The sequence below is a fragment of the Tenrec ecaudatus genome, chromosome 1 (genome assembly GCF_050624435.1).
Source record: "Tenrec ecaudatus isolate mTenEca1 chromosome 1, mTenEca1.hap1, whole genome shotgun sequence".
Classification (NCBI taxonomy): domain Eukaryota; kingdom Metazoa; phylum Chordata; class Mammalia; order Afrosoricida; family Tenrecidae; genus Tenrec; species Tenrec ecaudatus.
The window spans coordinates 107,759,555-107,778,335 of record NC_134530.1 but is presented as its reverse complement, the minus strand read 5'-3'; the positions used below and the strand labels follow the sequence as shown (position 1 = coordinate 107,778,335).

Here is an 18,781-nt window from a genome sequence, read left to right as displayed (position 1 = left end):
AGCAACAGGGGTCAAAGACATTTGGCTTAAGGAAGATGAAAACAACTAGGGGCAGAAGGCATAAAGAGAAACCAACACCTAGAGCTAGCAGATTGATTCGGACAGGGTAAGAGTAACGGCTCCGTGGGTCCGAGTGTATTTTTGTGGCTAGCTGCATCTTTTCCCTCAGTGAAGCATGCTAACCTTGTGGTTAGCAAACTATGTCCAATCCACCCTGTCACCAGGGCTCCTTGATGGTATGGGGTGGGGAAATAAGTCATTTTAAATATTTCCATCTCAACATGTTCAACAAAAGGTTGAATATGGCAATATCAATTTTAGGAGAGCGGTACATGTTGGAGAGAAATTTGACAGTCTTGGGAGTACTTAAATGATGAGTCTGAACCAAGGAAGTAAATTTACATAAAGAAGACACCCAAAGTCTGAGCCTTGGGCAACACAACATTAAGAAGTCAGAAAGCAGAGGAGAAACCAGCAAACACGAATGGGGGAAAATCCGCTCGATAAAAAGAAAACCAAGAAAAGACGCCATTCTGGCGGCCAAGTGAAACAGCTCCAAAAAAGGGAGTGATCGCCAGACAAAAGGTCACTGGTAGATCAATTAAAGGAAGGCCTGAAAATTGATCTCAGGATTTAATAATTCCAAGCTCTTCAATAAGGTTAATTTTGGTGGAGTGGTGGGTCAAAATTCTGGTAGGACAAAGTTTGAGAATAAGTTAAGTGAAGATGGAAGAAGTGTACTTTTTATATATATATATATATATAAAAGGGGAATGGAGTAGTAATACAGGCGTTAGGGATAGGTATCATGAAATCACAACTCTTGCCTTCTGCTTCCCAAGTACACTGTTCTATTTATCAAGGCAGACCTACCCCTATCTGATTAATTAATTCATCCAGTCAATGAGCTATTCACACTCTACTACTGAGCACAAATGTGAGCCCGAGTAGCCCAATAGTTAAAGCACTCGTTTACTAGACAAATCTTCAGTGACTTGAAACCCCCAGTTGCTCTGCAAGAGAACGATGTGGCAGTAAGCTTCAGTACACATCTACAGCCTTGGAAACCCTCTGGGGCAGTTCTACTCAGCCCTATAAGGTCAATGCATTGAAATCAACCAGGCAGCAATGGATTGGGTTTGGTAGCATACACAAATGAGCCTTGGTGGTTCAAATGTGCTTGACTGCTAACTGAAAGGTTGATGGTTCAAATATACCCAAAACATCCTTGGAAAAAAAGAAATGTTAATTTGCTACTATAAAGATTATCTTCTAGGAAGAACTAGGCAGACATTCTATATACACATTCTACAACAAAGACACGAGAAACCAAATGAAACACATAGAAAAGTGGATTGAATGCTGACTGGGAGAAAAAGATGAACAAAAGGGGTGAGAGCAGAAACAGCCGAACTGTCAGCTGGCTTGACAATGGGACAGCCATGTCAAATTTTGTAACCAGGATTCAATGCAAACTGTTGTCAGACAACACAAATGCATCCTGGTGGCAGACAAGAAAAATAGGATCCTTCCTTGTTGCCTGCACCTTCCTGTTTACGAGAAGTATGACCAACCCTCACACACCCATCTAGCAGCTGGTAATATTCCCTATATGCCACGTGGCACCTGCCCTCCCAGTTCTTTTGATTTGGCTTCTGGTGCACCACCCCTGCATCTGCAGGCCCATAAACTCCAGCCATCAGACCAGCGGAACTCACAGTGCCAGGTTCCTCTCTGGAATAAGCGCCATGACCTCAGCTTCCATCTGAGCCAGCACAAACCACTTCCAGTTCCGGTGTCTTCATACCAGACAACACCTAGGCTGGTGGGAACTCCATCTGGCACTGGGTACCCACCCTATTACTCCTCTTGGCCACCGACAGCTTTTCCTTCCCTGCATCCTGCTCCTGCCCCATTTCCTCCTCTCTTTGTTGTTTGGTATCTTCTCTTTCCTTGTTTTCACCCTTCTTTCTCCTTTTTTTCTCTTTCTCTTTTTTAACCTTCTGTTTCTTCTCTTTCCATTTTTATTTCGTATGCTCCTTCCTTTCCTCCCTCCCTTGTATTATTTGGGAGAAGAGCAGGCTTTCTATTCCCACGAGGAGGTGCAGGCTCGGAAAACCACATGAGCAGTTCTACTGTGACCTGCAGGGTTGCTATGAGTCAGGATGGACTTGATAGTAGTGAGTTGAGAGGGTTATTTATTGTACTTTTTCTTTTCTCTCTTTTCTCTCTCTTTCAGTCCCTTGTTTGTATTCCCTTTTCCTTTTTTGTAACTATTAAATTCCTTTTTCTTACTGTGACTTTACCAGCCTTGTTGTTCTTCTTCCCTTTTTTTTTTTTTTTTTGCTCATTTGTTTTTGTGGATTTCTCTTATCTTTTTAGTTTAGTTTGGTTCTTGTTTTTTTCTTATCCCACCAATGGGAGATGTGTCCCATGGTCCAGCCACACCTACTAGGCAAGGGCCACTGCCCACCTCTGTACCACCTGATGAGTGGACAGCAGTCAAAACCAGCCAAACCTGCTCCCGACTGTGTTACCCTCACAGCAAAGAGAGGACTGCAAACACACTCCCATTCTAACACACACCAGGAGACAGGTGAGAAGCCCCCAAGAACACACCAACACACATCATCAAGGCAATGTAGACAAGGCAATGCCTCAGCAACGACAAACTGTATCCGTCCACGCAAAGAAGCAAGGCAAAATGACCAAAGGACAGAGTCAGATGGTCTTCTGACAAAAGAGTGGCACTGGAACTGCAAGATATGGAATTAAAAAAATAAAATTGAAGATCTTCAACAGACTGAAAGAAAGATCCAGGAAGCTACAGGGTGGGGAGAATCATGGAAATACAAATAAAAACAAAACTTTAGGATAATTGAGGAAAACATAAAAATTATCTGATAAAATAAATAAAAAAGTATAAATCATACAAGAACAGTAAATATAAATCCAGAAGCTTAATACTAAATTTTCAGACCTAGGTAATACATTAAAAGGGCAAAAGTGAATTGAATTAGTCTAAAGCAAAACTAGTGAGCTTGAAGAGCAATCTCTCGATACTAACCTATCACACCAGAAAAAAAATTAAACATCTGAAGAAAGCCAAAGAATTACCAACATACCATCAAGAGAAATTGCCTACACGTGATCAGAATTCCAAACTAGGAAGAAACAACTAAAAGCAAAGATAACTGTCGAAGAGATGTTGGCCAATAATTTTCTCCATAACATCATAGATGAGAAAATTCAAGAAGTTGAAAAACCCAAAACAGAATAGACCTCAAAAGAAATCGAACGAGTCATATCATAATCAAACTATTCAAAATCAAAGACAAGGAAAGAATCCTGAAAGCAGCTGAGGAAAAATGAACAATTACCTACACAGGAAACAAGTAAGACTAAGTTCTGATTACTCAGTGGAAATGATGCATGCAAACAGGGAATGAGATTACAAATATAAAATTCTGAAAGAAAAAAAAACGCTAAGCAAGAATCATATATCAAGAAAAATTGTCCCTCAAATACAACAGTGAAATTAAGACATTTCCAGATCAAACAATAAAGGAATTTGCAAAAATAAAACCATCCTTACAAGAAATACTAAAAACAGATTCAGACTGAAAACCAAAAACCCAGTAGCAGTAAACAGCAGGAGACAATATGAGATTACAGACATGACATCACCATCACCAATGCAAAGAAAATGAAACCTACAAGGCTGAACCACATATACAGATTTGTAACAAAAACAATTATAAGTCAGGGATTCAAGGGGGAGGGGGAGAGAGTGGGGAAAAGAGGTGCTAACACCAAGAGTTGTAGTAGAAAGAAACTGTTTTGGAAGTGTTGATGGCAACATATGTACAAGTGTGCTTAATACAATTGACTGATGGATTGTCATAAGATTTCTAAGAGCCCCCCTGATAAAATGATTAATAATAATAAAATATTATAAGGTAAAAATAGGGCATAATGTAGTTAGAGAACTTCTAAATGCAGAGGAAGTCAAGTTTGAATTAAGAGGAAGGTAATGGCTGGCAAAAAATGACACAGTCTGGGGGGAGACACCGCGAAGAGAATAGGAGTGCAAGGCAACACAAATGAGTACTGTTACACACAATCCTGCAAAACAATGATCTATGCATGATGGACGCAGAGGGTGAATGGGTGTGGAAGGGAGAAAAGGTGTATACCCACAAATACATATAGGTTGACGGGACACTTATCATTGCTGCAAATATATCCACTAATGTAGTACAGCATGCAGAGGAAAACATCATAAAAACATCTTAAACAAAATAGACTTCAGGCTAGGAGGGGCAGCTCCCAGAATTCCGCCAGGACCAGTGGGAGCTAGTCGTAAAGGACAGACCTGGAAATATGTATGTTTTGTTGGTCCTTTTTTCCCGTTTCAATCTTTTGTTTTCTTTTTGTTTGGTCCATGTTATAATTGGTTTTCCTACTTATATAAGCTAGGCATGGGAAGCAAGCTTGAGGAGAAAGGACTGCTCCGACGGTTCCAGAGGGGCTTGGGGAAGACCGAGGCAGGGGAAGGGAGTGGTGAGCAAAGAACGCCACAGACAGGGGAACAACTACAGAATTAAAATCAACAAGGAAGATGTAGAGATTCTGGGGGTGTAGCAATGTGATAGTCACCTAATCTGGTGTCAATTTTAAGGACTGAGTGTAGGGGTGGAGTCTAGGCTGTCAATCTGGAGATAGCCAATGAGACTTCTGTGGGCATGGCCTTCTCCTGAGAATTCTGGGAAATCTGGTACTTCTTCCTTGGAGACAGAAGACACCTCTCTCTCTCTCTCTGCCACTCCCTGGGAGACATTGCAGAAGACAAGCCACATGGACGCACACAGACCTTGGAAGCCAGAGAAGCTACAAAGAGACCCCTGCCAGCGCTGAGATGTTTCCAATGACCCTGGATCCAAAGACTTTCTACCCACTGGCCTTGACCTTCTGCATTCGGCGCCATTGCATCTGTTTCATGAGTCTGACGAGGGCTTTATAGATTGATATCGGAAATATGAGCTAATATCGGACTTGATCTGGACTGGGCTGGGATGTTTTCTCAATGTTCAATTGCTCTTATATATAAACCTCTCCCTTATTTACATATGTGTGTCCATGGATTTGCTTCTCTAGTCTCCCCAGACTAACACAAGGAGTAACAGCACACAGGAAGAAGGTAAAAGGAAACAGAAACGGTCTAGGAAGCAAAGCTATGGATAGAGGGAAAACCATACTTGTGTACATATGGAAATACGTTAATGCATAAAAATAGAAGTATTGGCCTATGTACATATATTTATATGGCAATGCACTGAGGTAGTATATGGACTTTGGGCCTTTGCTCATACCCTCCCTCAATACAAGAACACTTTGGTCTAACAAACTGGCATTCTGTGATGCTCACCCTCCGGGCACAATCACTGAAGACAAAATGGGTGCATAAGCAAATGTGGTGAAGAAAGTGGATATTGCCCAGCTATCAAATAGAGATATAACATCTGGGGTCTTAAAGGCTTGAAGTTAAACAAGTGGCCATCTAGCAGGGAAGCAAATAAGCCCACATGGAAGAAGCACACCAGCCTGTGTGATCATGAGGTATCGATGGGATCAGGTATCAAAAGAGTCAGCCAAACAATTATATTGATATGAAAGAGGGGGTTTGGGTGGAAACCCAAAGCCAATCTGTAGACAATTGGACATCCCTCCACAGAAGGGATACAAGGAAGGAATGATTCAACTCGGGTGCAGTATAGCACGGGCGAAACACACATCATTCCTCTAGCTCCAGAATGTTTCCCCACCCTACTCCACTACCATGACCCAGTTCCACTGTACAAATCCGGCTAGACCCAGAGTACAAAGTACAGATAAGAGCTCTCAACACATGGAATTCAGGACAAATAAAACCCTCATGAACAATAGTGGGAATAGCAATATCATGACGGTAGAAGGGTTGGGATGTAGGGGTGGAGGAAGGGGGCAAATTTGGTGACCCCATCATAAAATTTGATATATACCTCCCACCCCCGCCAGGGAGAAAAATAACAGAAATATGGGTGAAGGGAGACAATGGACAATGTAATACATAAACTAACAATAATAATATATCACTGATCAAGGATTCACAAGGGTTGGGGGCAGGAGGGGAAAGAACAGGAGCTGATATCAAGGGCACAAGTAGAAAGAAAATGTTTTGGAAATGTTGATGGCAACCTATGTACAAGTACGCTGAATACAATTGGATGGATTGTTATGAGATTTGTAAGAGCCCCCCAATAAAAATGATTAATTTTTTTAAAATAGGGATCAGGATCATAGTTTTGAATGACCACAAGGTCAACTGGCATGAGAGGCCATAAAAACAATGGTTTACATTCTGCTTCCGTGTGTGGTCACTGGGACCTTCAAGCTCTTGAGCAATTATCTGAGGGGTCTCTACTGTTCTCTCCCCATCCAGCAGAGAGGAGAGCGAAGAAAATCAAAGACACAGAACAAAAAACCTTCCCAGAGTGAATGAAGGGCGAAGTGCAGAGTGGTGACCCAAAGCCCATTCGTCGGCCACTGGAGATCCCCTTGCAGAGGGGTTTAGGGGAGGAGATGAGTCAGTCAGGGTGTGATGCAGCACCGATGAAGAATACAGCTTTCCTCCAGTTCCTAAATGCTTCCTCTCCGTCTCCCCGCCCTCGCCTCCACTATCATGATCTGAATTCTACCTTGCAAGTCTGGATGGATGTACACTGGTGCAGATAAGAGCTGGAGGCACAGGGAATCCAGGGTGGATGATACCTTCAGGACCAGGGGTGTGAGTGGCGATACTGGGAGGGTAGAGGGAGAGTGGGTTGGAAAGGGGGAACCGATCACAAGGATCTACATGTGATCTCCTCCCTGGTGGAACAGACAACAGAAAGGGGGTGAAGGGAGACGTCGGACAGGGCAAGATATGACAAAATAATAATTTATAAATTATCAAGGGTTCATGAGGGAGGGGGGAGCAGAGGGGGAGCATAATGAGGAGCTGATGCCAGGGGCTTAACTGGAGAGCAAATGTTTTGAGAATGATGAGGGCAATGAATGTATAAATGTGCTTTACACAATTGATGTATGTATGGATCGTGATAAGAGTTGTATGAGCCCCTAATAAAATGTTTTAAAAATAAGAAAATCAAAGACCCATGGAAACAATTAGTCTAAACACTAATGGGTCTCACAAATATCAGTCTCCAAGACTGTGAGAACAGAACTAAAAGTTACCCAGCTACCATCTGCTCTGAGAGGATCACATTCAAAGGTCCTGGGTAGAGTCGGAGAAAAGTGTAGGACTCAGTGTCACAAAACTGCCATTTGAGTGTTGAACCCCAAGACTATCTCCCTTAGCCGCTCTGTTAGATCTCAAAAGGAACTCACCACCATGACTCAATTTTCAGCTAAACTACAGTCAGGCCTAGAAAGGGAACAATAACACTAAGGAGGTATCCAACCTTCCGATAATCAGCCATTTGAAAACAAAGGAACTGCATTTATCCAAGGACAAAGTTCATAGGGTTCGTAAAGAAGGAAGAATAGAAACAGGAAACACAGGAGGAAGTGGGATAGAGATTGTTACACTGAGGGGTTACAGGTAATGAGATGAAATAAAATGTTGAATGCAAAACTAAAAATCTGTTCTGTAACCTTTCACTTAGCTAACACACACAAAAATATACTCTTTTAAGTTACAGCCTACAAAACCCTCTATGGTAGGTCTACCCAGTCACATGGGATAACTGAGTCGAAATCAACTGGACAGCAGCTAGCAACAACAACCTTGCACATGAGGTTGTGTTAATATAACCAACTCACAGGAAAGCCTTTCTGAATTCCATAAACAGAGTTTTCAGTTTCTAAGTACTTAAAGCTTCTAAGTACAAGTGATTTACTTCTAAAAGATATTTATTTCAAATCCATTAGCTTTTCATATTATCTTTCCACATAAGGATTAGTTTAAGAAAACATGCCATGACCTGAGTTCCATATGAAACAATTACAATATTCAAAATCCCCTTTTAACAAATTTATGATTACAATCCACAAGTTTAATGATTAACTCTTTTATGCAACCTGAAAAATTTAAAAGATGGTATTAAACTTTCTGTAAAAGTGTCTCTGCATTTAAATTATGAGTTAAGTGCTCCTTCAGAAAAGATAAAGCTATTTTCTTTTTATTAAGTTGCTCAGTTTTCAGAGAAAAAGTTGTACAAAAATCAGATATAAGTGATTTTTGTACAACTGGCCATATACTTCAAGGAAATGATCATTGTAGACTTCACCCTGCGTTGCTATTATTTAAATCCGAAATGATTCATGAATTCATTAACTTCCTCCTTCAGGGATTATGGAATAGTTGCAATCCACAGTTGTCAGTATCTCAACAGTATTTATTGAGGCAACAGGTATTTTCATGGTGGAGTCTGAGGCTTACATTAAAATTTTCTGTTTAAGGAAAAAGTAGTCGTTTCCCCAGACTTGTATTTGAAATGTTAATGCTATCTCTCTAGAGAACACGTACAACCCAACCTCTGTTGTTGAGTTGATTTCAACTCATACGGACTCTACAGGCCAAAGGAGAGCTACTCCTTAGGGTCTTCTGAGACTGTAGATCTTCATGGGTGCATCCAGCCTCCTCTTTTTCTTGGAGCAGCTGGTGTGTTTCAACCAATGACCATGCAATTAGCAACCCACTTTGCCACCAGGGCTCCTGGTGAGAAAAGGCAGGTCCATTTAAGAGTTAACTATCTACTTACTCATGAGAAGGGGCAGGGAAAGACTTTGTTAGGAACCCACTGACATCTCAAAAAAACATTCATGAATAGGATGAGAAATGAGACTTCATTAGTGTGCTTTTATTTTAATAAGTCACTTCTGCTTCAAAATTAACTACTAAGTTACTTATGACATAAGTAACGATGATAACCAAAACTTTATCGTGGCCACAGCCTGGATTTATTAACTCTTTTAAGTCCAGATGAAAAATTTACATTCACCTAATATATTATACATACACATAATTAGCATTAATGTATCATAAAGGTTACTTATGAACTTTGATAAAGCACACTGAAACACCTTGCATTTTATTTCGCAAGTCAGAGCATCAAAAGCTAAAACCATTGAACAGCTTCCAAGCTACTCCTGGGACACTAGAAAACTTGGGAAGCAAGATACCTCCATAGATTTTGAAGTCCGGAATCAAAATCTGGATTGAAACCAAGTTCTGGCACTGTCGAGCAATTCTGCACATCAAAGCCCTCCATGTTCTCTCTGTGGAATACGCATACTAGAGACATTTGGAAGCTTGTAGAACCTGGATTCACAAGTATTAAGAGTCTCCAAACTCAGTCCTTCACTCCCTAACCACTACCTGCCCAGCTAATTGTCCGAGAGAAGGTCTTTTTGGTGAAAGTGCTTTTTGAATTGCAAAGTTCTGTACAAATGTAAAGTATTATTATTACTTACTACAATATATCCATACAAATAATCAATTAAATGGGTTTATGATTTGCCGTTTAGTGTCTGAAAAACCTGAAATAACAACGTACTACACTTTCAGCTTTCTTTCATCTCTTCTTGGAATTTTGCCCTGGCCCCAGTTTCACTTGAACAACCTGATAAACAACATGAAGAACAAGAATCTGCCGCGTATTTCTGCATGCCTCCTAGCAAGGCCATCTTGGGCTGTGCTTCCTAGGAATGTGGGCAAAATCTAGGGCTTCTGCTCATTCCTCACACGTGCATTTGCAGCTCAGTTGGTGCATGTACAGTGGCCTCACAAGTGTGCACTTTGAAGAAACATAAAAGAGCGCTTTAAAGATCACACCTAGCTCAAAGTCCATTTCCAAGCACTAACGTACGCAGGAAATCTCATTGACGCAAATGTCTTTTTTTCCAGGGTATGATGTAAAGTGGCGAGCTCATTTCGGGATTATCCCCCCACCCCGGAATTAGGCCAATATAAAGTGTGATTCTCTCTACTGTCCACCCTTAGAATCATAAACACCTTGGAACCACCACAAAGCGTGTCCAGGGGGGGATACTAAAATCGCAGGCGAGGGGCACCGTGGGCGTGGGTGTGGTATCCACGGGAAGGCGCTAGGACACCTGCGCACACAAGAGCTTAAAGTCCAGATGCCGGGAGGGCGTTGATTGCCACCACCTGCCCGGCTGAATCCGGGCATCTCAGAGGCACCAGACGGATGCACTGGGAAGAAAGCTTCCCAGAAGCCCGATCTCCCCGGCAGGAGGATGTAACTTTGTCTCCCCGGCCCTAGGACTTAACCTTTACTCCCCACTCATCCTCTCCCCGCGCCCCCGGCTCCCAGCGGACCCCACCCGCATCGCATTTGGGTCCGACCTCCCTGGATCCAAACCGAGGCTGGAGGTGGGGGGCGGGGCGGGGCGGGGCGGGAGCGGGTCTGGGGGGCCGAGGCGGCGCCGCAGCCCCTCACCTCGGCGGGCGCGATCCCGAAGGCGCCGGCGATCTGGGCGTAGAGCTCCTGGATGCTGGCGAAGTTCTCCACGCGGCCTGTGGCGCTGCCGTGCGCCAGCTGCGCGTAGAACTCCAGCCTCAGCCTGGGCGCGCGCTCCGGGAGCCGCCCGCCGCCCGCCCCCGGCGGCTCGCCCTCCACCAGCCGGGCGGCCTCCTTGCCTCTGCCTTTCTTCTTTCCCCGCAGCCCCAGCGGCATCTTGCGTGCGCGGAGGCGGGCGCCCACCGGTCCTGCGCACTGCCCTCTGCTGCGCCCCGCGCCGCGGACTTTGCGCTCCCGCCCGGCGCCGCCGCTCAGGTAAAGGCGGCCGAGCCAATGGCAGAGGCGCTTCCGCCGGGCAGCGCCCGGCCGGGGCCCCTGCCTCCACCCCGAGCACCCGCAGCCGCCGCCCTCCCGCCCTCCCGCCCGCCGGGAGGTCTGGAGCGAAGGAAAGGTGGGCGCAACCCCGCACCTTCCAGCTTCCTCTCCATTCTTTTTCAAGGGACTCCAGCTGTAAAGGCTTCGGGCCGTGGATGCCACAAAACACACGGCGTAGAGAACACACCGGCTGGACCCTCCGGCGCTTTTCCGCCCCAGACCTTCGCGCCGCTGTGTCTAGGGCCCGGGGCTAGGGATTTAAAAGAAGTCGGCCTTCGCCTGTTTTTTTTCCGCCTTACATCCCAAATCGGGGAAATCGCGTCACCTTGAGATTGGGGGCGCATTAAATTCATGATCAGCACCCTCAGCAGGTTCCCCATTAACTCCCCCCACCTCCACCCCCTCCTACTTGATCTCCTCCTATACACTCACGTCCACCCTTCTCTGAATCTCCAGGGAACACAGACTTCCTGAGAAATCGAGGTCGTGAGATGTGCGTGGTGAATCCATTCATCCCCACCTCGCGACTAACAGGGCACCTCGCTCTGCCAAACTCCCGAGAGATCTCTTTTTACCCCATGGTCTGATCTGCTCCCCTCTTCTTCGACGCAATCTACTTTTAAAACTGCGTGTAGACTCTTCTGATCCTCCTTTCCACAGTGTCCCTGGGGGTTCCACCAGTACGATCTCCTACCTTGACTGCCTGTATTTTATTCGTGTTCGCTCTAGTGGCGTATTCGAACAAAGCAAAAACAAAAAACAATCCTCACTGCCCTCCAGTTGATTCTGACGCATGGTGACCCTGTAGGACAGGATGAGAGTATTTCTGTGGATTTCCTAGGCTAAGGATAGAACTGTTTCTGTAGGGATTTCGGGAGTAGAAAGCCTTTCTCCGGCAGAGCAGAGGCGAGTGGTTCCAGAACAACCGACCTTAAAGCCTAAGCCAAAGCCACCATACGACCAGAGCCACCCAAAACAAAAGTCTCCCAACGACTAACTGCGGTTCCTGAGGTCCCTTCACTTACTGATCAGAATTTGCTTCAAGGCGTCACTAAAATTGTTCTGATTGTGTCTGCACTTTTAATAACCAATTACAATAAACTATTGACATAAACCTTGTCCTATTTATCTTTGATCATCTAACTCTGGTGATCATTCATTCCTCTTCAATCGGTATCTTTTGGTTTCCTTTCCTCTCAACTGGCCAAGTGGTTTTCTAGGAACCGTGTTGCCCACGACTATTGTTTCTTCCCCAGCTTCTCCTAATATGCACACTGTTCCCAAATGACCACATTTATTCTCTTGAGTTCCACAAAAATTCAAATACTACCAAATTCTTATCTCCAGTACAGTCTACCAAAAGTGAATGTACACACAGAACTCATTATTTCCCCTCCCCCTTTTGTTTAATCCTCTTGGGAAATGGGATCACCGTGCATTACATGGCCCTGAGAAAACACCTGTGAATCATCATAGCAAGCTTGGTTTTCCTTAACTTTCCACATCAAGTCGGTCCTGAAAAAATCTGTTTCTCAAATGAAGGCTAGCAGTTATACCAAGAATTATTAGGATAATTCTTTAATGTTGTGTTTTTTGTTTCCATACTGAAAAAAAACCCACTTTTTTTTAAGATAAGCATCCTGCGTCATCTGGTTGACTACCTGAAAACGAAACACGGCCACAGAATCTCAGAGTTAGAATTTGCTATTGTGTTTGTCATTGCTAGGATACCAAATACATTTTTATCATCTTAGGTTAATGAAAAAATAAAGAGAAAACAATAGTTAATGATGCATCAAGTGGAAACCAAATAATTTCATAACACACCATATGAGTATTGAGCTCAAAAGTTTGATTGAAGAAAAGTACAAAGAGGATGGGTCATCACCTTTATACAAATTAAAAAGAGGACACTCTCTCAGAGAAGGTTATTTTGAAACAAGTAAGCCAATCTGGGTAGACATAACCCCTTGCCAAGCCATACATATGTCCTGGTAAATTCCTAGAGCTAGACTTCAACTCCCACTTGTCCCTTTAAACAAGTACCTTCTACGGTGCACAGACTGCCTAGTGCCTTGGGTAGAGGGTCAAATGCAAAGAAACTGCCGTGGTGTGTGTCAATACCAATTCCATATACAAAGAAGCAATAGAGATTCAGCGAAATGTCGTCTGGAGTCCCTGGGTGGTACAGGCAATGCCTTCAGGTGGAAATGGCATGGGGCTCCTGCCTGACCTCCTCCCACTTCATGGCAAAAAGAAGGATCCAACTCCACACCAGCCCAAAGCAGTTTCCACAAAGCAGGGGTCAGACAGGCCTCCACATCATCCACCTTTCCCTTACTCTGCCACTAACTCCCTCTCATTGAACTCTACTATACTTCTCTGCTGCGTTTTATAACTCACTGCAAGGGCCACAGACAAGAGTCGCAGTTATGGTGGCTCATTAACAGGTTATAACAAGTCAGGATCAGAAAACCCTAAGGACGCAGTCCTGCCTACAGCTGCACCTCTTCTGAGTCATGCCAGCAGCCAGGCTTCTCTCTGGCCCTCAGTCTCTCAACCACAGGGATGGCAAGTGTTACAAAACCCTTTATGAAAGGAACCCACTCTGCAAGTTAGCCTTTTGTCCAAAGACACCCGCCTTTAATCTGAAAGCACACTGCTTTACTCATTCTGTGAGCCAGGGGAGCCTGCCGCTCACCGAGTCTTCATGCTGCTCCTCTGTTCCATCTCAGGGTGTCTGCGCTGTGGCATCCGGTGCCCCTGCTGCAAACCCCACTTCAAGCAGGGATCTCACACAGGTCCTGCTGATAGCTCTTCTTTCTTGATGGTTGTGGGATCCCTGCTCCTGTTTCTGAGGTGGCTCACTTTTATACCCAGAATGGCAAAACCAAGCAATGCTTGAGTTAGACAGTTGGACACCTTATTTTGGAACCCTGGTGGCACAGTCCACAATGTGTTGAACTGCTAGCCACAAGGTTAGCAATTCAAAACCACCAGCCACTCCACGGGAAAAAGACTGGGCTCTCTACTCCCCTAAATAGTTATAGTTTCAGAAACCCACAGAGGGTCGCTGTGAGTCGGCATTGACTACTGCATGGCTGTGATTGATTCTGGTTTTTCTACTCCACTAAAGATGTGTAGTCTCAGAAACCCACAGGGGCAGTCCTACCCTGTCCTATAGAGTTGCTGTGAATCAGAGTGGACTCAATGGCAGTGAGTGAGTATAATATCTTATTTTGATGTCCCCACTCAGTAATTGGGTGAGAGTTACAAAGACTAGGGAAGGGAGAGCAAAGGACTGTCACTTCACTGCACTGCAGCTGCTAACCGAAAGGTTGGAAGCTCCAGTCTAACCAGAGATACCTTGGAAGAAAGATCTGGCAATCTACTTTCAGAAAATCAACCAGTGGAAACCCTGTGAAGCACAATCTGACAGACTTGAGATGGCCAGGAGCCACAATCAAATCAGTAGCAACTAGCTATGTTGGAAATATCATCTGCTATATTAATGTTCATTTTAATTATATTCACTGTCTACCTATACTACATTTAAAATTGTAATGGTTAATAAGACCTGTGTGCCTAGTTTTGTATTTACAGATTTAATAAAGCTTTCAGTGAAATAATTCATAAACCCGAGGAGCCTACAAGGATTATTGTCTCCTTTAAAAGAAGTCCATAACCACTATTTCTATTTCATGAGCATCTCTTGAACCTCCTGTTCTCCAATCCCACTATTACTGCCTTAGCTTATACACTTTTCACCTCAGGACATGTGGCCTCTGCTCTAACACCTTCAAGTCACCCTCCCATCAGTCAGGCCCGTGTCATTATGTCAATGCTAACATAATGGCTTTGGATAGCTCTTCATCTTAAAAAAAAAAAAAAAAGAGACAGTTTGAAAATTAAAGGTCCTGCCTTCCTCCAGACCACCCAAGAGGAGCAAACTCCCAAAGGCAAGTGTAGTAGTAGCACTAACAAGAGTACCATCCTTTGGTCATTATGTAATTTCATGTTAACTTGATGCATAAGTGTAGGGGTGGAGTCTAGCCTGTCAATCAGATCACAACCTGATGATGCCTCCTTGTGGGATGCCTTCTCATGAGGATTCTGGAAACTTGCTGTCTCTCACTGCTTCGCCTTTCTGTTGAAGACACATGGAGCCACACGGAGACTTGCACCTGCCTTGGAGATGCTTTCACTACCACTGGATCCACAAGACTTTGCACCCACTGGCCTGTGACCTTCCTGAATTTTACATGATTACATGCTCTGTGTGAGTCTGAAGAGGAATTTATGGACTAGGATCAGCCTTATGGGCTAATTTCAGACTAACAGACTTGCTCTGCATTGGGCTGGCATGTTTTCTTAATATACACTTACTCTTTTAGGTAAAGCTATTTCTTCTACATATAAAATTTGTTTCTCTAGTCAACCCGCTCTAACACACATCCCAAGGGGAAGATCAGATTCATGAAACAAGTCAGTGATCTGAGGTCAAGAGACCTATTTCCACCAAGGAAATGTTAATTTATAATAATATAAAGAGGTGTAATAAAACAAGAACTTTTTTATTCCTAAAAATGGGAGAAGGCAGTCAGGGTGGAGTATAGCACCAATGAAGCAAACAACTTTCTTTTAGTTCTTTAAAGCTTCCTCCCCCCGATTATCATAATCCCAATTCTACCTTATAAATATGGCTAGACCAGATCATGTACACTGGTACAGAAAAGGTTTGGAAACACAGGGAATCCAGAAAAGATAAACCCTTCGGGACCAATAATGAGAGTAGAGTAGAGATACAAGGAGGGGACGGGGAAGACAGGGGAGAAAAGGAGAACCAATCACAATGATCTACATCGAGCACCCTCCCTGGGGGACGGACAACAGAAAAGTGGGTGAAGGAAGACATCGGGCAGTGTAAGACATGGAAAAATAATAATAATTTATAAATTATTAAGAGTATGGGAGGGAGAGAGGGAGTGAGAGAGAAGAGAAAAAATGAAGAGATAATACCAAAGGCTCAAGTAGAAAGAAAATGTTTTGAGAACAATGATGGTAACAAATATGCAAATGTGCTTGACAAAAGGGATGTATGCATAGATTGTGATAAGAGTTGTATGAGCCCCCAATAAAATGATTTATTTTTTTAATGGGCAAGGTTCAGAAAGATAGTAAAGTTAAAACAGCAAGAATTAAGGATTAACCAATAGAGAGGTCTATGGGGCTGCCCCCAATCCTAACTACATGTACATGTCAGTCCCCCCCTTCCCCCTACCTGAAGAATGAACTTCAGAGGACAGAACTGAAGCTACAGCTCAGGGAGAGGGGCATGTCTGATCAGAGCACACAGGAGCAAACAAAGAGTGAAGGAGAGAGTAGAACACATCCTGGACCACAAAGCCCCAATGCCAATATTCCTGCTCATAGCAGCCAGTGCATAGAGAGGACCATAGGGCCAGCCCTACCATGAGACAAAATGTCCCCCATTGACCCATAACACTCCAGGGAACAACACTAGAGGCACAGTGCAGGAATTGTGCCTGATCTGATCCCACCAACTAACACTAGGGGCGTGCAACAGAGCAGCAAGGGAAGCAAAGCAATGAAGTCCCTAGGGAATACCAAAAAATAAACCGTGGGACCAGGGCATGGGATCCCATCAGACTATACTGGAAATCACTCTTAAAATTCAACGAACAGACCTTAAACTATTTATAAGCTTTTCTATTTTTTTCTTTGTTTTTTTGTTGTTGTTTTCTTCTCTTTGGCTCTGTCTTGTTTTTGTGCTTATTATTGTCTCTGCATGTCTATCCAGATAGATAGGTGGCATAAACAATACAGAGGAGAAAACAACAGGACTGACAGTTTGGGGGGTGGGGGAGACACAGGAAAGGGGAAGGCAGGGGAAAAAGAGTGAGTGTTAACAAACCCAGGGACAAGGAACAAAAAGTCATCTAAAATCAATTGTGAAGAGGGTGCAGGATGCCTGGTGGGGCTTGATCAAGGGCAATGTATGGGAGAGGAATTACTGAAACCCAAAGTAAGGCCAAACTTGATAGTGGGACAAAAGGAAGAAAGTAAAAGGAAATAGAGGAAAGAGCTAGGAGGCAAAGGACATTTATAGAGCTCTAAATACAGGCATGTACATATGTAAGTATATTTGTGATGATAGAGAAATAATTCTATGTATATATATTTATAAGTTAAGTATTCAGGTAGCAGGTGGACATTGGGCCTCTACTCAAGTATTCCTTCAACACAAGAACACTTTGTTCAAGTACCCTAGCATTCTGTGATGCTTACCTTCCCTACAAGATCTCTGAAGACAAAATGGGTGCATAAGCAAATGTGGTGAAGAAAGCGGATGGTGCCCAGCTATCAAAAGATATCGAGTCTGGGATCTTAAAAGGCTTGAAGATAATCAAGCGGCCATGTAGTGGAGAAGCAACAAAGCCCACATGGAAGAATCATATCGGCTTCTGTGATCATGAGGTGTCAGGTATTAGGCATCAAAGACCCAGAACATAAAATCATATCAATGTGAGTGAGGGGGAGTGTGGAATGGAGACTCAAAGCCCATCTGTAGACAACTGCACATCCCCTTACAGAAAGGTCACAAGGAAGAGACGAGCCAGTCAGGGTGCAGTATAGCACCAATGAAACATACTTTACTCTAGTTCTTTAATGCCTACTAGCCCCACCCCCAACTATCATGACCCCAATCCTACATTGCAAATCTGGCTAAACCAGAGCATGTACACTTTTACAGATAAGAACTTGTCCGTCCCACCAGAAGAATTTATTTCAAAGTACGGTATTGAATCTGCAGCTCCGGGAGAGGGACATATCTGATCAGAGCACACGGGTGCAGATGAAGGGGTAGGAGGAGAGAGTGGAGCACATCCTGGCCCACCAGACCTTGAGGACGATGACCCCAATTATAGCAGCCAGTCCACAGAGAGGACCACATGGCCAGCCCCACTATGAGACATGATGTCCCTCACTGACTCACGACCCTGGGGGGACAGCACCCGAGACACAGTGTGGGAGTTGTGCCCGACCTGATCCCACCATGCAGAGGCAAAGCATTGGGGGAGTGCAGCAGAACAGGAAGGTAATGGAGTGGCAAGGTCCCCAGGGCATGATGAAGGTGGACTTTGGGGCGAGGGCATGGTGTCCCAATAGACTGGACTAGAAAACACTCCTAAAGGCCAACAAACAATCCTTGAACTAACTACAAGCTTTTCTTTCCTTGTTGTGTTTTGTTATGTTCTTTGTCAGTGGTTTGTTGTTTTGTTGTATATTGTTTCTTGGTTTTGCTCTGTCTTGTTTTTGTGCATGTTATTATCTCTGCAGGTCTGTCTAAATAAGATAGGCTGGATGAACAATCTGGAGGAAAAACAGCAGGACTGACAGTTCCAGGGGGAAATGGGATAGGGGGATGTGGGGGGTAAGGAAGTGGTGTTAACAAACCCAGGGACAAGGGAACAACAAGTGATCCAAATTGGTGGTGAAAAGGGTGTGGGAAGCCTGGTAGAGCATGATCAAGGTTAATATAACAAAAAGGTATTGCAGAAACACAGTTGGGATGCAGCATGATAGTGGGACAGAAGGAAAGTCAAGGGAAACAGAGGAAAGAGCTGAGAGGCAAAGGGCATGTATACAGGTCTAGACGAAGACATGGACATCTGAAAATATATATGAGGATGGGGAATAGCTCTATGTGCCTATATTTATAGGTTTAGTATTAAGGTGGTGGAAGGACATTGGGCCTCTATTCAAGTACCCTCTCAATACAAGAATACTTTCTTCTATTAAATTGGCATTCTATGATGCTCACCTTCCCGACACAACTGCTGAAGACAAAGCGGGTG

General features: G+C 43.9%; 1 protein-coding gene across 2 annotated transcripts in view; it reads right to left on the bottom strand.

The window, feature by feature from the left end:
- GIPC2 (GIPC PDZ domain containing family member 2) overlaps positions 1 to 10,841 on the bottom strand; it is a 92,404-nt gene extending 81,563 nt beyond the window's left edge. For both annotated transcript variants that reach the window (XM_075557541.1, XM_075557547.1), the window contains exon 1: positions 10,506 to 10,841. In XM_075557541.1, coding sequence (XP_075413656.1) covers positions 10,506 to 10,742 — 237 coding nt within the window. In that variant the 5' untranslated portion in view covers positions 10,743 to 10,841. The remainder of the gene's footprint in view (positions 1 to 10,505) is intronic.
- Between the last annotated feature and the right edge of the window lie 7,940 nt (positions 10,842 to 18,781).